This window comes from Fistularia commersonii, chromosome 32 (genome assembly GCF_037954325.1).
Source record: "Fistularia commersonii isolate RoL2024-O1a breed Wild chromosome 32, RoL_Fcom_v1.0, whole genome shotgun sequence".
Lineage (NCBI taxonomy): Eukaryota > Metazoa > Chordata > Actinopteri > Syngnathiformes > Fistulariidae > Fistularia > Fistularia commersonii.
Genome location: NC_141315.1, coordinates 4786495 through 4811656, shown reverse-complemented (window position 1 = coordinate 4811656; position 25162 = coordinate 4786495). Strand labels below are relative to the sequence as shown.

Genomic DNA, 25162 nt, shown 5'->3' with positions numbered 1-25162 from the left:
CTGTAATGACAAATGTTACAACTGAAATCCAGCAACCACATTGCTTTTACCGATTAAATCAATAACATAGTTACTTGCTTCAAATCCACTTAATCAAATATGCCTTTGTTATGTTTTTAAAACTATTTTTATCTGTTAAACTTGTCATTTTAAGGCTCATTTTTTGTATATGTGCTTTTCATCCAGTCACAGTTTGATATATAGAATGTCATGTGTTCAACACATTTCTACTTTATTTATCATGTGTACTATAAATTTTCAGTGTTTTTTTATATTTAAACTTGCTTTTCCTCATTAAGTTACATGCTTGTTTGTTTTTTATTTGTTTTTACATAAGTTGTGTTTTTGAAAAATCACAAAAGAGAAAACACTTCAGGCTCTCCAATTAAGAATAGGAATTTGTGATGATTTGGAGAGAATCCATGGGTAATATATAAAGTAACAGAGGCCAGTGTTATTTACTTAAAAAGGCTTCTCAGGTGATAATGCAGAGTATAAACAAAATTCTTTCCTTGGATAGAACTTGTAGTCATGCATTACTTTTTGAAAAGGAATCAAGTCTTTGGTACTAGATTACATTTAAGGACTCCCAACACTGACCATTCAGAAGCTGTAATATAAGCTATGCTCACCCTGCATGACACATAATCCATGATGCATATGGAATACTAACACTGAACAGTCAGGACATCAGCACCTTCTAAAAGTGCAACTTCAAAATCTCTCTAAGTTTGTGGGATTCTAAAAAGAACATGTTTATTCATGCTGATTTTAAAATGCAACATTATTACTTGCTTGGTTGATCGACATTTTGATGGCCACGCTCACAAAGCCACTTGAATGTTGTCATTAGTTATGCTTCTCTGGTGGCCAAAAGATGGATCCTTAAGACCCAGGATCCAATAAGGTTGTATATGAATGGTTGGAGGAGATAAACTACATCAAATAAATGAAAGAAAGACTCATTCACTGATGGAAGACGGCGGAGGACGACTTTTAATTAAAAATATGAAAATGAACAAAATCTCTCACGTATTTTAGGCCTGTTTCCGCTTATTCTCTCTCCCCCATCATTTAGCTAACCGGAAGCTGAAAAGTAGCTTTGCACATTTCTGATTCTTTTCTTGGATGAGATCTGTTTTTTATTAGACATGCTGAAGATAAACTAGTATTTTGCCATCATTTAACAAAACAAGGAAATATTCATTAATTAATTGTTTCCATATGGCTGCCGAGATCAGAAAAATGCTCAAAAGTTGGCGCATGTCCCTCACTTGGCTAAACTGACTTGAAATTAGTATTATCTAAATTATGTACACGTCCAAGTACCTAAGTAAAGAGAACAAATGCATTTTGGAGACTGAAACAAAATCCTGATTGTACCAAGAGAGTGAAATAATTGATCATTTTGTTTCTTTGACTTGAGACAAAATGAACAAACTCATATGCAACAACTTTTTGGTGACCATCCAAATAACTGTTATATTTGTTATTAAGAATTTACTGTGAGGCATACAAAGATGTAAGAACATCCATGGCTCATAGGCACAAGCCCCAGAAGAAAAAAAAACGAAGAAAAGATTAGAAAGGAAGAAATATATTACAATCAAGGGTGGAAAATCTGAACTAATTGAAATTCAGAAAAATTGCGTATTTGAGGATTAGATCAGATTAGAAAGGATTTCTACTATCATCTGATTGAGCATTAAGCATTTTAAGTGTTACATGTTGTTTGGAAAGGGAGGTATCACCCTGGGGTTAACCTGGGCTTGACTGCACCCCTATTCAATATAGAACTATTACTGAGTTCATTTTGGAAAGATTAATACAAAGCCAACAACACTGTTGATGAACTCGCTGCCACAACACACAAACCGATGAACATTTGAACATCACCGAGCAGTAATACATTAAAATTACATTTATCCCTAGTTTTCATCAAATGCAGTATATTACCTGCTGCCAGCAGTAGTGAGTAAAATGAACCAACTTCATTGTTGTGCCTGGTTATAAAATGATCAGTTGCTATTGATCAATAATTTAGAAAAGTGCCAGATTATTGACAGGAAGACAAAATATGTGAGGGCAGCTATGTTTGAGAAATCCCCCACACACTCAATCACTGGAACAGAAATTGCTCCATGGAATATAATAACACAGCAATGTTTCTTTCCCCCCTGCAGATCAATGCTAATTGAGGCCCTGTATGATGAATGTAGTCTAAAGCACTTTTAACCCACTACCTCCAGAACAGCAACAGAGCAAGGACAGGGCACCACCGGGTTACTGTTTTCTTCGTGTTTTCTATAGTTTTAAATCATAGTTATAACAGTCACATCAGTTGTTGTGGAGCTAGAGTGACAGAAACATTGTGTCATCCACTTCAAAAAGTTGGTCATTTTAATCAGAGTAAAATGATGTCCTCTGCACAATTTGCAATAATTCAGGCGCTCACTCAGACCCCCGGAGTTCATCATCAAAAGTAAGTGCAGGATGTTTCATACTTAGTAGTTTATTCTAACAGAGAATAAATATATTACTGTAAAATAACACAGACACAAGGGTGATTGTAAAACAGCCAAAATCTGCAGCTTGCCCAACAATATTTTCTTGGCTCACCATAACAAACAAAGGAAAGGTTACCTTGAAAAACTAACATCCCAGGGAATAATTGTGTTTTGAACTCACACACTTAATGTAACTGCAAACGCGGTTGTCTGTCTTTCTTTCTGCATTCATGAGACAAATGTACTTCCCTTTGCAAAAATAAACGCATCTACTATATACCCAGGCGTGGATTTCCACACAAACAAAAATTTCAAACTTACTTTATGACTAATGACACTGTGGATTATCCTCAGAGCATCAGCAGCACAATATGATGCTCCTCACATCTAACAGACGGATGCTGCTCAATCGTTGGAAGTTCTTCGAACACAAGTCTCTGGAAATTGTGCTTGTGGACTGCGCACAGCAGATGGGGTAAACCATGCCATCAAGTGGAAAATGGACCTGTTGTGCTATCACAAGGGCATTTTATACTATAGGGTGTCAATGATACTATCAAGGGTAAATTCAAGAAAAATTCTGGTTATTAAGACAAAGAATGCATCCATTCTTATTAATTGCAGCACTTTTGTTTTTTTACTTTTATTCTTTTAAAATGAAACTTTGTACACCGCTGCAAAGGTGAGAGAGGGTTGTTTATTTCTCCTGGACAATTCACTTTCAAAATAATCCACAAAATGTGGTTTGGGACTACGAGGACAGCGCCTCAAACCAAACTATTGCACATTGTTGACTCACTGCTGCCATCTTGTGTCTGTTTGAATCATTGCGATGCAGGGTTGGTATTGAAACCTTTGGCGTTCAGTCAAAGCTCCGACCGACATCATTTGCTTCAGGGAATCAAATCAGATTTCCAAACTTTTGTCAGAAAACCTCTGATTTTTACTTTAGTAAACATGTTTCTGTAATTTACAGTGATTTTATCTTTGTTAAAGTGCACGGTGAGCCTAATTTTACAACTTTCTTGGTTTAGTTTTCTGATTTGCGAAGCTCATTGCTACATTTATTTGAAACTGTCTTTCTTTTACTTTAATGTTAAGTTGAAGCAAGTTATTATAATAAATACAAAATTCGGCAACGAAGACCATTCCAAACTTCAGAAATACCAGTTGACGCCATAGAAACTAATTTATGCCATTTTACGTCACACCAAAAATAGATTCTTATCTAATGGCACCTTATAATTATGCTTTTGATGCATGTCACTGCGTTCCAAGGAAATTACATCTGCAAAAAGGTTAAAGAACAACATACTCGAAATGAATTGACACTCAAGTTTGCAATTATCAGCACAATTGATTCAATGATTTCTCTATCCATGTAACAGAAAAAATGAATATATTTATCCAATAATGATTAGTTGTTGGAACTGTTTTTGGAGGGAAAAAAAAAACAAGTTTCACAGTGGTGGTTGCAGATTCAAAGAAATCAAAAAAAAAAAGTCCCAAAGCTGTGGTTTCTGACAGAATACTGAAGTGTGATTTCACCCTTTGACTTGGCATATTGTACATGCAAAAAGAAATGTTTAATTGAACTCAAACACTTAGAATGTTTCTAAATGAAACATAATATAATGGCTTCTTACAATGTAATATACACAGTACTTAAAAAGAAACAGACAATGCACTTGGACATGCCCTTCTAAAGAGCCACGTTGTTACAACACTGAATAATTAAAAATAGTTCAGTGACATCTTTCTGGGAATGAAGCAGCAGTTCTTAAAAGTACATGGCTTTCATCATTTCTTAAGCAGGAGTGGATCATCTTCTGTGTTTCTGGCAGAAAGGTCAGTGAGTTGTTTTTTACTTTTTACCCCTCCACACACATCCATATCTTGACTTTTTTGGAAAAATCCATATTTACTGAATGCAGCTGAAAGCACTCACTCCAAATACGAAAAGACCTGCAAAGGTTGAGGTGAGCGAAATGGATTAATACTGCACGACTTCTGGTTGGGCCTCTGAATATGAATGTCATGATGTGATATGCATAAAAACATAATGCTGATATAACCAACCTGTGTGGGTCTGCTGGACAGACAGACGACCTCCTCGCTATATTTGAAGATTAATAAATGGAGCGAACCCCAGCACATCCTGGAGAAGTACCAGTGCTCTCTGTAAAGGTGGCTCAACATCAATTATTACATTTCGCTTCCGTAGAGGATCGAGGCTTAATTCCGTCACATTGTGGCAGTGATTAACCTTCAGGGACTGTAGCTTCGGGCAGTATTCTGCAAGAGTCCTGTGGGCCCAGCAGGCATTGGAATGATTAGTTGTGTTCACAAGTAACACAAAATCGACGAAAGTTTTGCACAAAGTTAGTTGTTTGAACAAAGTAAAAACGAGGATGATTTACCTGATGGACTGGTTCCTAACCCGCAGGCAACCTGTCAGGTCCAGCTGCTCCAGGCCCCTGCAGTTCTTGGCCACCTCCTCCACAGACTCATCAGTGACATTGGCATTGACTGCCAAAGATAAAGATGTCAACTTCAAGCATTTCTTGGCCAGGTAGCAGATGGCATCATCCTTGAGCTGGCGGCAAGCGGTGAGGTCAATCGATTGAAGCCCCCCGCAGTGGTCCGCCAGGCTGCGCAGGGACAGGCTGTCCACCCACTCACAGTGCGCCAGGCCCAGGTGTTGGAGGTGCACACAGCTCAAGGACACGGCCACCAGGGAATGACGGGTGAGCCAAGCACAGCCGCTCATGTCCACTCTCAGCAGATGCTGGTTCTGGCTGATTACTGGCAGCAGTTCCTTGTCCGTAACCCAGTCTGAGCAGTTCTGGAGTGATAGGTTCTGGAGTACTTTGTTATCCTTCAACATGGAGCAAAATGCTTCCATCGGGATTGTAGGTCCAATCTGAATTTACCACAAAAGAGCCAACTTTAACAGGCGTTTACTTTGCAACGACAAGAACAAAACATGTTAAAAGTTGAAAAAAGGACTAAAGTGACATGTTCTCATTCATCAGGACTTACGGGTGATAGATTGAAACTCTTGCAGTTGGCGAGATACACCTGGATGAGGCTGTGGAACTGCTTACTCACTCTTTGCAGGCTCACAAGGTGCTGCAGCGGCAAATGACATAAGATGTGTGGTACTAGCACGTCCTCCCAGGGGAGATCCAAGAGATGGCATCTGCCGAGGGAAACAGATCTTGTTTGCCGGCGGATATCCTCGAAGCAATCGGAGATATTTGGCAACCGTTCTTGAGACAGGGATGGCGGTTACGTTTAATTAATAAACAAGAAAACCATCAGCAAACTTATCGGAAACCACTACTTATGTTCAGTTAGCGAACACGAATGAATGGGGTCACAATAGCAAGCTAATGCTATATTTCTCATTGGCTTGGTTGTTGACGCTATTTAGCAAAGAAGCTAGCTCGTTCCAGCGGTTTTCTTGAATAAAAAGAAATTAATATTTTTTAAGCTGTCTTACGTTCTCATTTTCGTGTCTTCTTCCATGCTGAATTACCCTTATTATGCGTAGTTATTTCGTACTTGTTGTTCGCCGAACTGATGCCAAAATAAGATATTTTCATTTAGCATGCTGAAGGAGTGAGAGACGCAACCCAGCCCAATAATGCTGCCTTAAAGTACAATCGGGGCATCTGTAATCCACAGGACGGTGAGCATCACTGTAAATCTGAAAAAATACTAAAGAAAGAAATGACCAGTGTTCTAAAATGCTTGATCGCTGTGATACAGATATAAGCTTTGCGTAGAGCTGATGAGTTTATTCATTTTTCCTGCTCAATCTCTAAGTGATGCAGAAAGTCATTCCGATATTGCAACTCCACGAAAGCATGAACACAATCCCTTTGCTTGTGACTGCGTTTCTTGGAATTTTTTGTGTGTAATCGGGTCCTGTATAGGCGTCGTATTTTTATATATTAAGGATTGATCAAGTTGGTATAAAAATAATAATTCACGTATTTACGCAAAACATTGAACGCAGCAGGTTCACCCTTCCGGGTACAGACGTAATCAAGCAAAGAAAAAAAAAACCCAAACAAACATTGGTTATAATCATTCCTTAAATACCTTAAGGTCTGGATGTTTACGTGATCAGAAATGTTAGTTAGCTCAATTATGAACTCTATACTCTTAAACACCAGTATAAAACATGACAGACCTTTTAGAAATCAAATGAAAATGAAAATATTTAAATTACATGAGACACAATACAAGGCATTAAAATACATTAAAGTTATAATGAAATAATGTGCAGTAACTTGTGTTTCAATGGAACAAACTAAATTGTATTCACAAGTTTATTTAAAAATGCAAAGTTTAGTGCAAATATGCTACGTTTTGGTGCTTAGCTTAAAGTCATACCCCTTACTCTGCCCGTAAATAAAGGCAAGGGACACAAAACGGTGCATGCTCTGCAGATCTATGCATATTTACTTTGTTTAGGTGGTTTGAATCCAAAATAGCTGCCACTGTCCCAACAACCACTTGCCCATTGACACATATGGTGAACAAATGATCATCCAGCCAGCTCACCTCTGCCGACAAGAACAATGAAGTCAGTCATGCTGAACAATTGCTGACACATGAGGTATATTTCAGTAAATGAGTTGCGCCAACAAGATAGCCTTGTGAACACTCGTTCTTGACTGACTACAATCCTATTTACAAGCTAAAAGTATAGAAATGGGGAACAAATCAGTTTATGAATTCTTTGCTGAGACCCTGGATGGACAATGTGTTTCACTCCAGGACTACAAGGGTAAGGTGCTTCTAATTGTCAACGTCGCCACCTTCTGAGGTTCAACAATAGAGGAGGTAATTATTCTGCAGGAGCGCTGACTGATTATAGTCATATAACAATATCACATCACATTTGATTTTTACTTTTTCTTTAGTACCATCGACTGAATGCACTGATGGAAATGTTTGGTGACCTCAACTTCACTGTCCTGGGCTTCTCCTGCAACCAGTTTGGTCTTCAGTCACCTGGTAGTGCATGAACGCTTTTAATATCATAGACAACGATGGATACAGGGATGTAGTAATATCAGGAATGCAAAGATACTCTCTACAGATATGTATTAATTTAGTGATCACAAATCATTGAGTAATTAGTTTGTTTACTTAATGTTTATGAAATGATAGACTGCAAATTCAAGTCAGGGTCACAAGATAGATGGACGGACGGACGGACGGACGGACGGACGGACGGACGGACGGACAGACAGACAGACAGACAGACAGACAGACAGACAGATAGATGGAAAAATTGGAAAAAAGGACGTAAGACAAACCATGCTGCATGGATTTTCAAGCAAACGTATCATGAATAACTACCGTATTGTACTTTAATTTTTTCAGAGGCAAATCATGAAACCTTAAATATTCTGAAGTATGTGAGGCCTGGAGGGGGGTTTGTGCCAAAATTTCCTGTCTTTGGAAAGGTTGAGGTGAATGGAGTAAATGAAGAGACACTTTTCACCTATCTTAAGGTAGTGTTGCTTTGCATAAGATTGGAATATACATCTTAAGGAAAGACATATTTTGTCTCACATTTAACTGTAAAGTGATCCTTTATTTTCTGCTTCCATATCAGGAATCTCTGCCATTTGTGAACCCTGTTATTGGAGACACAAAGAAATTCTACTGGTCCCCAATTAATGTTAATGATATCCGATGGAATTTTGAGAAGTTCCTCATTACTGCAGATGGCAAGCCCTTCCAAAGGTTAACACACAACAGACCACATACTATACAAATTAAACGGCCTTGATATCTCATCGAGATGCATCATTACAGTCATGTTTTCTCCTTGCTGCAGATATGAACTTACCTGTCCTATTGAGAAAGTTGAGAAAGAAATTGCTGAACTTCTCTAATAAGACTGTCTTCAGTTCATCAGTGGTGGCAGAGTGACGATCCCTTAGTAAATGCACATGTGCCCCTGAGCTGGATCTGATGGGAAAAGGAAAAGGGCTCGGAGCTTCAGTGCATTCACTCTGAGAGCAAATTCCTTTCCAGCCACAGAAGGAGTTTATATGTCACTATTGTGCTTTTCTTTGATGGAATGGTATCTTCTCCTGATAACAAACAAATTAAACATTGTGAAACAAGTTCTCAAGTATCTGTGTTTCCTTTTGTTGTCATTGCTGAAAGTGAAATCATTAACAGAAGTGGTAAATCAGCAGTGAAGCCTTTTCAATGCAGCAATCGTTGACATATTCAATCATTATTATTTTTATTATATTTTTGATTTTACCTTAAGTTTTGAATAATGTTCCTCGTGTAAACCCATACTTTGGCTTCACGCATGCGCGCTTCTTCCCCTCTCTGTCAACCAGCAGCAGTAGCCCGCAAACATGGCTGGTGTAGGTTTCCGGCGATGGGCCAGAGCTCTGTCAAAGGGCAAAGGGACTGGTATTTCGGCCCTCCTGTCAGGATGCAGAGCAGGTTAGTAATGTTAAAGTATCGAAGAATTGATTCTCATGAACTCATGAAACAATATTTGTCCTGTGTTTCGAAGTTTAAATCCAATAATTTACTTAACCTTGACGCGCTATCGTTAGCTTTACTTAGCTAACCTGAGCGCGTTTCTGTCTGGGTTAATCGTTGTTTTTGTCAAAATAATATCTCCGTCTGACCTATTAAAATATTATTTCCTTGTTACTGTGTGTTTCAGCTTCCAGTATGACAAAGAATGACTTGCCTGGCCCATTCCCTAAGACCCCAGAAGAGAGAGCTGCTGCAGCAAAGAAGTACAATATCAGGGTTGAGGATTATGAACCATATCCCGACAACGGAGAGGGGTAATGTGTAAAACATTGATCATGTACATGACATTATTACTGTGGTTATCTGTGTGTGATTAAACATAGTCGGAGAACTACTTAGATCCATAACGAATATGCACTACGTGTTGTTGTAGCTATGGTGACTATCCCAAGCTCCCTGAAAGGTCTCAGCATGAAAGGGACCCCTGGTATAATTGGGACCACCCTGATTTGAGGAGAAACTGGGGAGAGCCGGTAAGTTATAATTCAGCTTTTCTTACAACATAGTGATTTTTTTACTGCTATGTTAGTCATAAGTACATTTAGATTTCTATAAAGCATAGACATATTTAATAGTGTTTTCAACATTGGCCATCAACTTCACCTCTTGGTAGATCAGTCAGTTGTCAGCAGGACCAGATTGGCGTGCTCATGCTTTTTGACAGTCTTGAGAGTTATGTTAATCTATATGAAGCCCAAATGTTTATTATTTCGAATGCAAATTGTACCCAAATGTAAGAATAGACTTTTATTTTAACCCCTTTACTATATCCATCATTTCAGAATGTCAGTTGAAGCTTTTACTAGAAACTGCTGATTTTTCAGCTTTTCCCACTTGCAAAGCATGTAGAGATCTGTAATTTTTATCATTGGTACTCTTCAACTGCGAGTGACAGAGTCCAAAACAAAAATCAAGAAAAACTTATTGAATGATTGTTAAGTAAGTAATTTGCTTTTTACTGCATGACATAAGTATTTGCTACATCAGAAAAATTGAACTTAATATTTGGTACAGAAGCCTTTGTTGATAATTGCAAAGATCAGACATTTGCTATAGTTCTTGACCAGGTTTGCACACACTGCAGCAGGGATTTTTGCCCATTCCTCCATACAGATCTTCTCCAGATCCTTCAGGTTTCAAGGCAGTTGCTGGGCAATGTGGACTTTCAGCGTCCTCCAAAGATTTTCAATTGGGTTCAGGTCTGGAGTCTGGCTAGGCCACTCTTAAGACCTTGAGATGCTTCTTACGGAGCCACGACTTTGTTGCCCTGGCTGTGTGTTTCGGGTTGTTGTCATGCTGGAAGATCCAACCACGATCCATCCTCAAGGCTCTTGCCTTGAAGATGGCAAGAGCCAGGAGAGCCAGGAGGTTGCTGGCCAAGATCTTGAGATACATGGCCCCATCCATCCCCCCCTCAATACAATGCAGTCGGCCCGTCCCCTTTGCAGAAAAGCATCCCCAAAGATGGGATAGATGTTTCCACCTCCATGCTTCATGGTTGGGATGATGCTCTTGGGATTGTACTTGGGATCAAATACTTGTTCTCCCCACTATAAGTATAAACATGTTTGTTTTCTTTCCCCTTTTAGATTCACTGGCACTTTGACATGTACATCAGGAATCGTGTTGATACTTCTCCCAGTCCTGTTCCATGGTCCTCCATGTGCAAACAACTGTTTGGTTTTATTGGGTTCATGTTGTTTATGTTCTATATTGGAGAAAAATTCCCAGCATACCAGCCTGTTGTAAGTAAAATACATCAGATTGAACAAATAATGTAACTAGCTTCATTTCAAGTGTCATTTTCCAAAAAATTGAGGTATCCTTTTTATGTTTTCTATTACCTAATCCATAGTTTAACCACAGTGTAAAACACATACACTTTACAAAACACAGTGTGCATTGTTTACTATCCAAACTGAGCCTTACAAACCAAATTCTTTAATCCTGTAGCATTTTACTGTTTATGGCAGTCATGTCCAAATAACTAACATGTATTTTTTGGTTAGTAAGACGGTCTGATAGAGATTCTTTTGATATATTTAATGTGTTTTTTTAATCTAATAGAAACCCTTTAGCCTGGATGTTTTATTTACTTTCACCAACTAAATGTGATTGACTCAAAGAAGTCTCAATGGTATTTGAACAATTTCACATTGCTTACAATTTAAAATAGTTGAAGGCAGGCTAAGTCAATGGGAGTCAGATAGAAATATTTTTCATCATCACTGATGACATAGGTTCACATTTTAGATATGTATGCTTTATACACTTTTTGACCTCTTACTAAATAATTTAAGTATATAGCAGAAACTGTTACCTGTGTCTTACATTAAAAACATTTTAGGACCTTTTATTTTTTCCATCCCATCTTTGATTTTTTTTTTTTTCTTTTTTTGTGCTCATCCCATCTCAAACATTTTACAATACTTTACTTCCTTAAATGCACAATGCGTTTGAAACACAATCAGCAATATACTAGATGTGTATAGACAGAGGCAATAGATATAAAATTATATAACTTGGCATAGTTTTATTTAGCTGCATCACAAATCACACCAAAACTGTTTTTGACTTTTTTTTTCTGTTTCAGGCACCAAAACAATATCCCTTCAATGACCTATATTTGGAGAAAGGTGGTGATCCTGACAAACAACCCGAGGAAGTCAAACATTATGAAATTTGAACAATAAAGTATGAATCTACTTGTGTATATATATTTCTGTCAAAATAAAGACATAGTACAAATCTTGCTCCTGGTTGTGTGATAATGTCCATAGATGCTCATTTTTTTCTACAATACCAGTTAGAAGGTTGAACCTTTAAAAGCAAAACATTTGAATATCAATTTTATTCTCTGCTTATGGTACGTAAGGTTTTTGGGAACACCAATATCTTTTAGCCGATGTGGTTCAATGTGCCGTCGGGGTTAAGTTAGGCCACTAAAATGTCTATGCCGGCCACCGTAGCGTTGTGACAACACGGCAAAGCACTTTGCTCGGAATCCGCGGCTAAGCTGTTAGCTTTGATGATAAGTAGCTAACATAAAATCTCAAAGATTGTGGATGCAGACTGTCGGGCTGGGAAGTATCGACAGTTGACGTAAGTGAAAAGACCACAATTAAATGTTGTAATTTTAAAGATACTTGATGTGCGATGTGCTCCGTTCCTCGTAAAGGTAACAGGGGTGGTGGCTGGGTTGTTATTAGCAAGTCGGCTCGGATTAAATACTGGAGTGAAACGGCAAATCTTTTCCAAGAGAAACTGAGCAACCCTTTGCTCAACTATCAGTGTGGTGACATGCAAGTGTATTAACTGAACTTGTACCGATGCCATTTAAATTATATATAGCTACACAATTTCAAGAGATGACACCAAACGCGGGACTTGTAACGATGAGTTGTCAGCCAAAGCTAACGATTTGTTAAATGCTAACGATGGCTGGCAACGTTAGCTGCTATTGAGTTTAACGCAATTGCTGCACAAGCTAACTTAATGAAATATTTTTTCACCAGTGATTGAGTCAGCTATTCGTAATTTAATTTTATCGATCAAAACACCGGTAGACCTCAAACACCTAAAATATAATCCCAACTGATATAATCTTGTAACTGAGACTACAAGTAACCGTTTTCAACTTCACGATTGTCAGGATTATCAGAATATAGCCTGAGGCAGATATGTGAAAGGGTGGCGCCCTGTTTTCACTGCTGACGATCTGTCAATGAATAAGACCATTCAATGTGTGTATGCAAATCGTTGCACCACAATTCGCATGTCTTATTCAGAGTGATTTATTTATGTAAAGCAACGTGTGATATAAACCGCCAATGAATCCGTGTGTGTGTCAAGAATTTAAAGGTCTACACTTGGAGATAAAGATGAGGCTGAAGGAGATTCAGAGGACTGCCCAACAGGCATGGAGTCCGGCTGGTCACCATCCGATCTACCTAGCATTAGGTAACCATATTGTACCACAAAGGACATTAGGATTAAACACCACCTTGTAAACCATGTTTCTGTGCATAGACACTACTAGATCACTAAATGGATGTCTTGTAATTGTAGGAACTGCAGCACAGCAACTCGATGCCTCTTTCAACACCACAGCTGCCCTAGAGATATTTGAGATGGATTTTGCTGATCCCTCTCTGGACATGCACCTTAAAGGGTCATTACCCACTTCAAACAGGTAGCCATAATACTGGAAATTTATTTTGTCAGCAATATCGTTAATCATTGAGGATGTGATCTTTTTTTTTTTTTTTTGCTTTACTGTTGTACATTATTTTGAATATCAGTTACACCATAACCTGAAGATAATGGCTACCACAAAAGGTGATTGAATTGTGTTGAGCTCTGAAAATTGAGTCCATTCCCTGCTCATATGCACAAGTAGGACAGAAACATTAGTAAAGCATCACAGGGTAACAGCACAACAAATTCCTGGCAAAAAGGAGTGTTGTAAATTGTAGGTTTGTATATAATTGTATGTTTAATGGTCGTTGCATATTACCATAGGTTTATAAGCAGAAGATTTTCTACATTTTGGCTGACGTTTGAAGACATTGAACACAACATTAATATCTTGACACAAACGCCACAAATGTACCTTTCGTCACTTGTTGGCAATGGCTATTTATAAAGAGTAACACAAATACACAGCTTGTGAACCTCAAGTTGGTGCTGTAATTGTGCCATCTATGGCTTATACTTCATCTCATATTTCATCTCTTATTTCGTAGGTTGCATAGTATCGTATGGGTGAATTTTGGAATGGGACCCGATGGTTCTGGAGGAAGACTTGTTGCTGGCAGTGAAAACGGCACAATTACTGTGTATAACCCAGAGGTCATAATTAACTCTGGACCTGAGGCAGTAGTGGGGCAATCAGACAAGCATACAGGGCCTGTCCGTGCTCTTGATTTCAACCCTTTTCAGGTAATATAGTCTGTCTGGATTCCTTCTGGCAAACTCCCTTTGTCAGGCTAAACATGTTCATACCCACCCCACAACCATTACCACGTGATAACAGACATGAGGGAACATGTACAGATTAACAGGATCAAAATTGAGAACTTTTTTTTCCTCCAACATGAATCTCATTAATTCAAGCTTTGCTCTATCCAACTACTTTAGAACTAATCAAATAGAGAAACTTTATCGCGACATACATATCTTTGAATTCTTGATTTGGATTCCAGTGTTTCTATGTTTCTCTCTGCCAGAGCAATCTCCTTGCATCAGGAGCCAATGATTCAGAAATTTACATCTGGGATCTCAACAACTTCAGCAGTCCAATGACACCAGGAGCAAAGGCACAGGTGGGCACACAACAGAGAATTGGAGGGTTTTAAAACTTTGGAGATACCTGGAGGATTACATTTCTTTTATTGAATCGAGCATGGTTTCCAATTTTTTCTGTATAGAGTCTCATTACTTTATCTTAATTAAGTGTGTCTTGTTAATTAGACATTCTATTTTCCTATTCAAAAGTAAGTTATGTTATAGTTGAAAATTACCAGTTACATCTAGTAAGTGGCTATTTCAATGTATCATTGTTTTTTATCATTACATTTGACACATTTATTTCTCGCTTGTCTCAAGCTGATGATGAACTTCTTGTTTAAAATGAACTTTAAGTATACATGTTGAAACGCATAGATTTAACATATCTTTTTTGTAAATTAGCAATTCCCTTATCTCAGGCTCTGCTTCTCTCTTCAGCCTACAGAAGATGTCAGTGTTGTGTCTTGGAACCGCCAGGTTCAGCACATTCTGGCCTCTGCCAACCCCAGTGGGAAAGCAGTTGTGTGGGATCTAAGAAAGAATGAACCAATCATCAAGATCAGTGACCACAGCAATCGGGTTTGTGGCCCTAGAATCAAATGCATTAAAATGATCCGATGATTCCCAAAGCTCTGTTCTGACTAGTTTCTGAATTTTAATCTTACTTATGACCAAGTCCAGCATTTATTCACTCACATTAAAGTATGACATTTCATTTATCACACTTTGCAATGGCAAAAATGTTAAACATACAATGCTCCTTGATGTTTATCAAAGAAATGACATGAATGCACAAACTTGTTTGAAATGTATGGAAATAAGTAAGTGAGAGTGATTTTAAAAAAAAGTGACTGAAAGGTGAACTACGTAACCTAAAATCTAAGTAACCTAAAATCAATACTCTGAAGTCTTACCAACTTCTACAAGAAATTTGCAAGGTAGAAAGATGCATCTCAGTGATTTTGTTTTAGCCTCAGATTATTCTAAAAATAATCTGTTATGCATTTTCAGATGCACTGTTCAGGAATGCTTTGGCACCCAGAAGTTGCCACTCAGTTGGTTTTGGCTTCTGAGGATGACCGGCTCCCTGTCATCCAGATGTGGGATCTCCGTTTTGCAACTTCTCCCCTTAAAGTCCTCGAGAATCACACGAGGTATGACTTAAATCAGGTTACGTGATCTCTCAATTTATATTTTTTGTTGATTATGCGGAAAATTCCTCAAGTACCCTCTCTTGTTATTTAAAGGGGAATACTGTCCATATCGTGGAGCCAGGCTGACTCTGAGCTTCTACTCAGTAGTGCTAAAGACAACCGGATCCTCTGCTGGAATCCAAACACTGGAGAGGTATAAGAGTAACCTTGACTCATAGCCCTAAATCAACTACTATCAACACTATTCTTGTGGTTCAATGATGTCAAATCTCACTTGTGTAATTTCCTTCCCTATAGGTCATTTATGAGCTCCCAACAACAAACCAGTGGTGTTTTGATGTCCAGTGGTGTCCCAGGAATCCAGCTCTGCTCTCAGCCGCCTCCTTCGATGGCAGAATCACTGTTTATTCTGTAATGGGAGGAAGCTTGAAGGCTCAGCAGCAGAGCACTGCTGATAAGGTAGCACCTGTGTTTCTTTTGTAAGAAGGTTATTCGCAAAGTTAGTGAGCTGAGAAGCATCATTTGTCAAAAGATACAAAAGGGCTGAAGGGATTGTTGTTACAAATGACTGTCCAGGATGAACACACACACACAAAAAAAAAAAAAAAATGTTTAAATGCACATTTTAATTGTCCGGGATTTTGCATGCAATTATCCTTGGAGTTTTCCTTGTTCTAACCTTTAACATCCCCTTCCTTTATCAGATATCCTCCTCATTTGATTCAATGGATCCCTTTGGTACAGGTCAGGTCCTTCCTCCCCTGCAGGTTCCTCAACCCTCTGTCCAAGACACCATTGTTCCCCCTCTAAAGAAGCCACCAAAGTGGGTGCGCAGGCCAGTTGGGGCTTCCTTTGCTGTAAGTGTGTTTATGCTAATAATTGAGTGTGGCTAATATGGGTAAAATATTCCATCAACTTTTTTTTTATATTAATATGGCAAGTGACACAAATGAATGTGTGTTACAAGAAGTATATTCATATTGAATGCCACCATTCTGATAGTTTCTACTGATCAGTTTGTTTTTTTGATCATTTTAGGTAGTTTCTGACCTACTTGCTTTTTACTTTTGTGTAATTGGCTAAATTGTTTTCTGTAAAGAATTGCTGGTTTTTTTCCTGATAGCCCTATTGGCGACTCCCCGCTAATTTACATCTTTCCCTGTTATACATAATTTGGGGGGCGGGGGGAAGAAAACAGTTGGTGTAAAAAGCATACAACAAAGCAAAGACTCATACCTGACAGTTGTCCACGTCCGGGCAATTTAAAGGTTCATTGTATCAAATTTAGACATTATTTGATTTAGGTATGTATTTGTAGATATGCCCCCAGCCTGAGTTTAAGGAATTCTTAGGAATGTCATAATTTCAAAAAGTAGTTCACTTATCTGTTGGCCATTTTCTTCACAGTTCGGTGGGAAGCTGATAACCTTTGAGAATCCCAAACTGCCACCAGTGCAGAGCCCTCAGCCGGCCCCGAGACAAGTATTTGTTAGCCAAGTCACCACAGAGACAGAGTTCCTCCAGCGCTCCAGGGAACTGCAAATGGCACTGCAGTCAGGCTCCTTCTGCAACTACTGCCAGGCTAAGATTCAGAATGCTACGTCAGATGCTGAGCAAGACATTTGGAAATTCCTTTTGGTAGGCCACCTATGTCTTTCTGATAAAGAAACATCATTGACTCTTTCAGTCTGTATTGTCAGCTGTTTTCCCTCACTTCCTATGTTTTGTAGGTAAATTTTGAAGATGAAGCTCGCATTAAGTTCCTCAAACTTTTGGGTTTCAGCAAAGACGATTTGGAGAAAAAGGTAGTCTCTCTATGAAATATTTCAATCATCACTGTAAACTAGGTCATTTTAAAAGTGATGTTGAAATGTGAACAGTAATAGTGCCTGTCGTGGCTTTGGTTCTTTATAGATATCAAAATGCCTTGGGAAGAACTTTCAACCGAATGGACATGCCATAGATGCGGAGGACTTGGCGAAAAAGATGCTTCAACTCTCCACTGAGGTTCAGTTATTATCCACATAGTATTTAGTTGTTTTGTGAAAGGTCATATTCAATATTGACAACCGGGTTTTTCATTCGGCATTTCTAGAGGTCCCATGACGTAACTGCGCTTGGAGATGGTAGAACATCGGGTTCTGTTTCCCCAGCAGACTTCTTCAGCCAGACTCCAAAGGAAAATGCGAATTTCCAGATCCCTGTATCTTGTGGTAAAATCACTCTCCAGCAGACACTTATTTTTTGTGGTTTTAGCACATAATAAATTATGACATGTTTGACGACCATGGCCTCTATTCTATTGTAGATACCGATGGTTTGATCAGTCAGGCACTGTTGGTTGGTAACTTTGATGGAGCTGTTGATTTGTGTCTAAATGACGGACGCTACGCCGAGGCCATCCTGCTCTCTATCAGTGGAGGGGAGGAGCTGCTCAAGAAAACTCAGCAAAAATATTTAAGCAAACAAAATAATCGCATTTCAATGGTAAGAATAAATGTTCGGATGTGCTTAAGATACACAGGGTTTATTAATTTTTTTAAGTTGTTTTCTGTTTGATTTCTCATCAACTCCAGCTTATATCATCAGTGGTGACCCAGAACTGGAGAGACATAGTGCAAAGCTGTGAGCTGGACAATTGGAAGGAGGCTCTAGCTGCCCTCCTAACTTACGCTCACCCTGAGGATTTTGCCCGTCTATGTGGTATGTCACTAACAAGCACAGCCTCACAACTTTATCTTCAATTTCCGTCTGTAAGATTTATACCGAGCATCGCCGTTTTGTTTTTCTTTTTTTGGCTTTTTTGAGCTCCTTTCAAAAAGCTTGTTCAAGTCACAGTACTTAGAAACACATTGTGATGCTTATGTAGAATTACAGGCAAATATTGCTGGCGTTTTACACAATCTGTTTGGGCAGATACACTTGGTGGCAGGTTGGAAGGTGAAGCGACAGAGAAACGCTGCCTGCAGGCTTGTCTCTGTTACATATGTTCTGGAAACATTGAGAAACTTGTGGAGTGCTGGACTTTGCATCGAGACTGCTCTTCTCCTCTTGGTCTAGAGGTAAGAATTAAGTATTGCTTAATTTCCCTCATTTTTTTTTCTTGAAAAGGCAAAGTGCTCATTAGAATAATTTTCATAGTATTACTTTCTAAATAATATGCATACTAAATTATTATAATGATAGAAAGCTTGGTGTTTTCTGTGTGTGTGTGTCCACCACAAGGTTCCTCATCTGTAAAGGAATAGCATTATGCTGATTTTGAATTTCAGAGCAAGAATGTATTTGTCACAATTTGACACAGAGATGTTTTTTTTTTTTCCCTCTTTTTTTAATTTTGGCATTTTTAAGGACCTGGTTGAAAAAGTAATGATGCTGAGAAAGTCGATTGAACGGCTCCGCAACAGTGAAGTGGCGATACAGAGTCCCATCCTTACAGAGAAGTTAACTTGCTATGCTGACATCCTGGCAGCAGAGGGCAGCCTGGCCACTGCAATGACCTACCTACCAGAGAGCTCTGATCAAGTGAGGGAGGAATGGAGTTGTGTCTTGATTTCCCAAATAGTGTGGGTTTGCTGTCTTTGAACCGTTAACTTATGCCTGTTTTCTGTGTTCCCAGCCTGGGATTGTGATGCTGAGAAACAGGCTGTTTCATGCTCAGGGAGAGGCTGCCACTGGACAACAGCCTTCCAACTCTCTCAATAGAGTTAATTTATCCACAGCCAAGTCTACTCCTGCTGCTCAGGCTCCAGCACAAAAAGCACAAATCATGGTAGGAATTTTATTACCAGCAGGTGTCATTAGATTATTGAATTACTCCTGTCTAAATTATATAGGTATAACTATATGAATGCAGCCTTGCAAAAAAATAACCATTTAAATTTCCCCGCTGCAGGACTGATAAAGGAATATCTTCTCTTAATCCTCCTTTTCTAAGGGCATACAACCTTTTAGCCTGTTCTAGATTTCATTAATCTTTATATAAATCAAATATCTTACTTTGAGGTTCAGTTGAACTCTGTCTTTTTTTCCTGACAGAAGAGCATTAGCTTGATATAAGTGAAAAAGTATGATAAAGGTTGACACAGGAGTGTGTATTTTGTGAGTTTCTCTAATGATAGTTAGCAAGAGAGAACATAAGACTGATTGATTTTTTTTCCTTATTTAAGAGTCAGTACCAGCCTTCTGCTCCCACCCAGGGGGCTCCTCAGCAGCAGCCTCCTATGCCATCAGTTTTCAACCCTCAAGCTCCTCCAGCAAACTCTGGGCCTGGACTGCCACCTCCTTCTCATGTACTGCCGCCCAGTGTGAGCCGCCCTGCCATGAGGCCTTCTTACCCCCAGCACCCTGCTCCTGCTCCAGGTTCAATTCAGACTTGTTTTGTACTTGCATTCATGTGGTTGCATTAGTTTGATTTGACCATAAGTATCTGTGTCCTTTTTAAAGGTTTTCTTCCTCATCAGCCATTCCAGCCTCAGTCCATGCCCATCAGTGGGCCTTCAGCCTTCGCTCCACCAGGTCCCTCTATGCCAGCTGCTAACTTGAGCAGGCCTCCTTTACAGCCTTCGTCATCAAATCCCGGGAGCCTGCCACCTATGCCTAGCCCAGGAGTTCCGCCGACAGCTTTCATGCCATCTACCTCTTTGCCATCAGGCCCAATGCCACCCAGCTCTCAGCCTGGAGCCCCTGTTCCCATTTACCCAGGGGGCCTCCACAACCAAGGGCCTGCACCCCCCATGGCCTCTGCGCCGTACAACCCTCTTGGCTCAGGGTATCCACAGGGAGGCCCAGGAGCGCCTGCTGTAAAGCCCTTTGCTGGCTCTGCCGTTGTTCCTCCTCCTACAGGTAGTTGGACAGTGATTTTAAAACAAAGTTAACAGTTACAGTTTTACGGAATTTGTTTCATTTTTTTATGTCCTGAAATTGTTCCCCTTTGACACAACTTTACAGGTGGTAGCAATAACTTTTTTGGTAATGGTTTTTAAGTTATATTCAGCTTTCCCCCTTATTTGACTTGCAGGATACTTTCCTTGGCTGAATTCCCATTGTGACCATGAAGGTGACAGGGTTAGGGGTGTATATGGAATAAAACTGCACTGAAGCTTAAGCTGACTAATGATAAAAATAGAGATATTGGCGGCTGCTTGGACATTTACTGCCATATTTGTGGTTCCGTTTTCCGCACTAACCCCAATAATATACTGCCTTTCGGTGACTTTACTCATCCAGATTGTCTTATACAGACAAACTTTGACTGCTTGAGTGAAACCTGGGTGAAACAGTATTTTTCACTGAAATTGACATTATCTTTATTCTCATTTGAGGATCACAAGAAGGCTGGAATGACCCTCCAGCAGTGCGAGGTGGACCCAGGAAGAAGAAGGTAATTCTCGTACTATTTAACTGAAAGAAACCTTTTCTAAACATTCTAAGTCCTTCAAATCAAATCATATGTGAAATAATTAAATTTACTTCCCTTCATCATATCCTCCCTGGCTTCATTAATCACTAATATGTGAATCATTTCTTTCCTCTCGGTTTATGCAACCATTTTAGGATTTTTTGTGTTATAATTTTCATGATAGGTATTGAATATCCTCCTCTATTATACATGTTATGCCCCAGTAAATTACACTGTCTAAATCATTCTGAGTGCCTCATAATTCTTCCTAAAGGAGCACAATCAAATATCATCATAGGTGTGAAACCACATTAGTCCATTTGATCAGAGGATTCATTTTCTAAGATAACCCTGGCCAAGATAGCTAAACCACACGGACTCGCCAGCTCAGTGTCATGCTTGAATTCTCTGACAAGAGGTAAATAGATCTATCTTCTGAAGCAATTACAAGTCCGAAGGTTGCCCTGAAAGCTCTCACCACATTTGTATACTCTAATTGCTATCTGCTCCTCAAGATGCAAAGTCATGTCCAGCCCATGGGTGTGGTAGAAGATGCTAACTTTTTTGAAACTGTATTCATGAGTATTCATCTGGTGACCATGTGCATCCCCATTTGAACCAAATTCCCCTGAAACAGCAAAATATATATAATTCAGTTCCCATCAACCCCAGTTAAGTCCACTGTTTTTCAAGTTGCAAACAAAATAAGCAACAACTAGTCAAGTTCCTGAGCCGTCTCTGGCAAGAACCATTATTTGTGTGCTTTGGTTACAGATAATGGATGTCCATGAAACCTAGGTTAATGTACAGTGTCCGCTAGACCACAGGTGGAGTTTAATAACTGATGGGAATATTGGACAGTTGATTTCAAAATATCTTCTCAGTCAACACTGTCTGGTTTTATCACTGATATGAAAACAAGAGTGTTGAAAACTAAACAGTTATTGGTTCTCTTTGTAGCTGAAAACAAAACCTCAAAGGGGAAACAATAAAGCTTTGGGTTTCGGATTTGTGTTGACAAATATTTGATTCAACTCCATATGAAGTAGAACCTTTAGTTTTGAACCATGCTTACTCTGCACATGGTCTGTATTCTCACATGGGGGATTTCTGTTCATGTCATTCAACACAGGTCCCTGATAACTACACCCCTCCAGCCCCAATAACTGCCCCCGTGATGGGATTCCCAGTCGAGGCCCCTCAGTCACACGACCACACTCAAGTCCCCCCAGGAGCCCCTCAAGAGCCAAGTGTGCAGGTTAGTGATACTGTCGGAAATATAATAATAAAACTGTTATTTCATCACCATCCTAGAAAACAAATTTAATAAAAGGATCAATAAAGAGGATCATCTTGTATTTAAAAACATGTTCAGATCCTGTCCTACAAATAAACTCTAAATCCTGTCATGAAATAAATTGACCACCAGTCAAATTCTAAGACTATTCTTTTCTATGATTCTATAAGATGCCTATTTCAGTTTCATGTCTAAAATCTAAAGGACATGTTTTCCAAAGCTATTGGCTGTTAATAAATGGCACCTGTAAATGGTGCTCAAGCTGTCCCCTAAGTGTTCAGCAACATTGTCAATAATATATTTTTTAAATTTATTTGCCTCCTTTGCATGGCACTTCAAGAGCAGAGATGCATCCATGTAATAAGAAACATTAAAATTTAAAAATAGTTAGTGTGTGTGTTTGTGTGCGCACGTGTGTGCGTGCGTGTGCGTGTTATAAAGTGTTTGGTTTTTTTGCATGAAATCTAGACAGGACAAATATGCCAACAGCTTCTATTTGTTCGTTGTCTGTCCTCAGCTCCTACAGCAGCTGCCAGCAGAGAGAGTGGAGCAGAAAGAAATACCAGCTGAACACATGGTTCTTAAGTCCACCTTTGACAGCCTGGTCCAGCGCTGCCAGCTGGCAGCTGGAGACCCAGTAAGTTACTCAGCTTATCAGCCCCAGGCTTTTTTTTTGGGTTTGTAATCGATCTTTTATTGCTCAATTGCTGACTTTTGTCACCTGTTATCAAAGTAATTCAAATATTTCACTTTTCAGCAAACAAAAAGGAAACTTGACGATGCAGCCAAACGTTTGGGATCCCTTTATGACAAGCTGAGAGAACAATCGGTATGGAATTATTGCACACAAAGACGTTTACACAGTTAAAAGGCTCAAAGTGTAATAGTCAAAAAGTTATAAATATGAAACCCTGTTGAGATGATGGAATAATCCTTGTTTGTTGCATCGCGTTGAAGCCTGCAGATCAAGTCTGAACATTATTTATCTGTTCCTTGTGCAGCTTTCTCACAACATCCTGAATGGGCTTCATGAGATCAGCCGCTCCGTGGCGAGCCAGAACTACCAGCGGGGACTGGAGATCCACACCCAGGTCGTCAGCAGCAGCAACTTCAGCGAGATCTCCGCCTTCATGCCCATCCTCAAAGTAGTCCTGACAATTGCCAACAAGCTGGGCGTCTAACCCTGTGCACATCACCCATGACACTTCAGTGTTATCGTATTGTTATATATGTATTTATTTCTTTTTTTTTTTGACTTGCTTTGATGATGAGAGTGATTACAGATAATACAGCATAGTGTGGTGCTTCATCACTCCATACTTACTCCTTCATAAGGATTTGATTGATCTGGGCAGCCAATGGGATTGTTTTGTAGACTCGTCAACATTGCTGTGTTAATTTTATAGTGAGATGAATGTATTCTGAAAGTTGTGAAACGGTGTAAATTCAACAGCCAATGTACAGTCATACAAAAGGCAAGTAGTTTGATTTGAGGTTACGTGGTTGTGCGGGTAGGTGAGTTTTTGTAGTCCACATCACACTGCAAGACTTCCATTGGCTATTGTTTTGATAGCATACAGACTGCACTTGAGCTTCAGGACTTGAATATCCACAATTTCCAACTCTTGCATCCAAGGAAGAGTGGGGGATTTTCTGAATAAACTTTGGGGTGCACTCTGCATCTATCTGTGTGTACTTTGTGTGAGTGGGAGGGGATGATGTACAAGTGTTTAAGAAACCTGAAGCACTGTAACATATTATAGTGATTGTGCTTTTCACTTGATGTAATAGAATGTGTCCAGTAAATTGTGCCATAAGGGTTTTTTGGGCCAAAGCACTGCAGGAATGTCATACAGTGATTGACCAGTTTTGATTTCCTTCCTTGTCACATGTTATCTAAGACGTATTATTCCTTTATGGCGCTCGTGAACGACCGGATCTTCATCCATCATAAAATGCTTGAGTATGCATGTTTCCCATGTGAACTCTCGTCCCTTACTGCTGAGTTCATATGGCAGCTGAAAAACAAAGATTGTATTAATGCTGTGTAAATGATTTTTCAATCCTTGTTGCACATTTCTTAAAAGATGCTCACCTCTTCCCTTGCTATATCCTTCCCTTTTGTAACTCCTTGTTTTCAATCATACGTGTATTAGATTATCTTATCATACTGATCTAGATGAACTGGTTAAATCAGGATGTTTAATTGTCTGTTGCAGGTAGTAAAGCTGGTTAGTTTGGTTATTCATTGCAGCAGAGGGCAGTAAAGTGCCTCCGTGTGCTCATTTTGACTGCACAGATATTTATACAATCCATGTTGCTTGGTTTCCTCATTCCACTATCTTTTTTTAAATCAAATAAAATGATCTTCCCAAATCTTGAGAAGCAATTGGATTTATCGAATGACAAACCCTTCACTTCCTTAGTGGATGTGGAACAACCCTGGTAAACATTTATTTTCTGCTGCTTGAGTCTGCAATGGCAGAGGGCTCATTGCCCCCACCTCCCCAAGTGGCCATAGTTGGAACTGCAAACGAATATAACATTGCAATGACTTCAAAAAAGGGATTTAATCACATTGATGGAGTGATCCGAGATTAAATTAAAATAAATACATTACTGCAATTTTAAAACTAAAGAATAAAAGTTTTTTTTTAAATGAACTGGATTGTTTGCTTTTTCCTTACAATTTTCGGCATGAAACTCAAATGTTGGTTCAAACTCATTACACGTTACTTCGATACGATTTGTGTGAATATTCTGACTGTACAAATCGCAAAAAAAAAAAAAAAAAATACATAGCACTCTTGAAAAAATAATCTACCAATACTATATAATAATGTATAATATTATGTTATATTGAATAATATATTTTAGGATATGAACGTAGTTGGTGTGAGAGAGTATACGGAAAATAGGG

The 25162-nt window shown here is 39.1% G+C and overlaps 4 protein-coding genes across 6 annotated transcripts; 3 read left to right on the top strand and 1 right to left on the bottom strand.

Moving 5' to 3' along the window:
• Positions 1-2379: 2379 nt before the first annotated feature.
• On the bottom strand, positions 2380-6182 carry fbxl15 (F-box and leucine-rich repeat protein 15). The gene is made up of 5 exons (XM_086139823.1): positions 6013-6182; positions 5550-5709; positions 4928-5430; positions 4587-4813; positions 2380-4472 (listed from the first exon to the last, which is right to left on the bottom strand). Exons 1-4 carry the CDS (start codon positions 6036-6038, stop codon positions 4624-4626), a joined length of 879 nt encoding a protein of 292 aa, XP_085995949.1. The 5' UTR covers positions 6039-6182; the 3' UTR covers positions 2380-4472; positions 4587-4623.
• Positions 6183-7132: 950 nt separating this feature from the next.
• gpx9 (glutathione peroxidase 9) lies at positions 7133-8654 on the top strand. Of its 2 annotated transcripts, none has more exons than XM_086139751.1 (5): positions 7133-7364; positions 7445-7538; positions 7911-8041; positions 8146-8276; positions 8371-8654. In XM_086139751.1, the coding sequence occupies exons 1-5, from the start codon at positions 7233-7235 to the stop codon at positions 8426-8428; spliced, it is 546 nt and encodes a 181-aa protein (XP_085995877.1). In that variant the 5' UTR covers positions 7133-7232; the 3' UTR covers positions 8429-8654. The 2 variants fall into 2 exon arrangements, with proteins under 2 accessions (XP_085995877.1, XP_085995878.1); XM_086139752.1 differs by having other exon boundaries at positions 7170-7308.
• A 178-nt stretch (positions 8655-8832) lies between these two features.
• ndufb8 (NADH:ubiquinone oxidoreductase subunit B8) lies at positions 8833-11843 on the top strand. Its single transcript, XM_086139822.1, has 5 exons — positions 8833-8999; positions 9229-9355; positions 9475-9574; positions 10691-10846; positions 11695-11843. Exons 1-5 carry the CDS (start codon positions 8909-8911, stop codon positions 11785-11787), a joined length of 567 nt encoding a protein of 188 aa, XP_085995948.1. The 5' UTR covers positions 8833-8908; the 3' UTR covers positions 11788-11843.
• Positions 11844-12078: 235 nt separating this feature from the next.
• sec31b (SEC31 homolog B, COPII coat complex component) lies at positions 12079-24618 on the top strand. 2 transcript variants are annotated; one of them, XM_086139666.1, is made up of 27 exons: positions 12079-12203; positions 12954-13061; positions 13170-13293; positions 13847-14042; positions 14330-14425; positions 14829-14969; positions 15402-15544; positions 15638-15737; positions 15842-16003; positions 16249-16401; positions 16952-17182; positions 17275-17349; positions 17459-17551; positions 17640-17757; positions 17853-18031; positions 18121-18247; positions 18461-18606; positions 18896-19069; positions 19164-19316; positions 19714-19906; positions 19991-20389; positions 20565-20603; positions 20869-20927; positions 22078-22203; positions 22760-22879; positions 23000-23071; positions 23244-24618. In XM_086139666.1, exons 2-27 carry the CDS (start codon positions 12983-12985, stop codon positions 23421-23423), a joined length of 3678 nt encoding a protein of 1225 aa, XP_085995792.1. In that variant the 5' UTR covers positions 12079-12203; positions 12954-12982; the 3' UTR covers positions 23424-24618. The 2 variants fall into 2 exon arrangements, with proteins under 2 accessions (XP_085995792.1, XP_085995793.1); XM_086139667.1 differs by lacking the exon at positions 20565-20603.
• The last annotated feature ends 544 nt before the right edge of the window (positions 24619-25162 follow it).

Coding starts and splice junctions, on each gene's coding strand:
- sec31b (XM_086139666.1), top strand. CDS start 12,983: ATGAGGCTGAAGGAGATTCAGAGGACTGCCCAACAGGCATGGAGTCCG. Junction 14,970..15,401: donor TCAGTGACCACAGCAATCGG/GTTTGTGGCCCT, acceptor ATGCATTTTCAG/ATGCACTGTTCAGGAATGCT. Junction 17,758..17,852: donor CCAGATCCCTGTATCTTGTG/GTAAAATCACTC, acceptor ATTCTATTGTAG/ATACCGATGGTTTGATCAGT.
- ndufb8 (XM_086139822.1), top strand. CDS start 8,909: ATGGCTGGTGTAGGTTTCCGGCGATGGGCCAGAGCTCTGTCAAAGGGC. Junction 9,000..9,228: donor CCTGTCAGGATGCAGAGCAG/GTTAGTAATGTT, acceptor TGTGTGTTTCAG/CTTCCAGTATGACAAAGAAT. Junction 10,847..11,694: donor TCCCAGCATACCAGCCTGTT/GTAAGTAAAATA, acceptor TTTCTGTTTCAG/GCACCAAAACAATATCCCTT.
- gpx9 (XM_086139752.1), top strand. CDS start 7,252: ATGAATTCTTTGCTGAGACCCTGGATGGACAATGTGTTTCACTCCAGG. Junction 7,309..7,444: donor TTCACTCCAGGACTACAAGG/GTAAGGTGCTTC, acceptor CTTTTTCTTTAG/TACCATCGACTGAATGCACT. Junction 8,042..8,145: donor CACTTTTCACCTATCTTAAG/GTAGTGTTGCTT, acceptor CTTCCATATCAG/GAATCTCTGCCATTTGTGAA.
- fbxl15 (XM_086139823.1), bottom strand. CDS start 6,038: ATGGAAGAAGACACGAAAATGAGAAC. Junction 5,431..5,549: donor AGAGTTTCAATCTATCACCC/GTAAGTCCTGAT, acceptor TGGTAAATTCAG/ATTGGACCTACAATCCCGAT. Junction 4,814..4,927: donor GTTAGGAACCAGTCCATCAG/GTAAATCATCCT, acceptor CTGGGCCCACAG/GACTCTTGCAGAATACTGCC.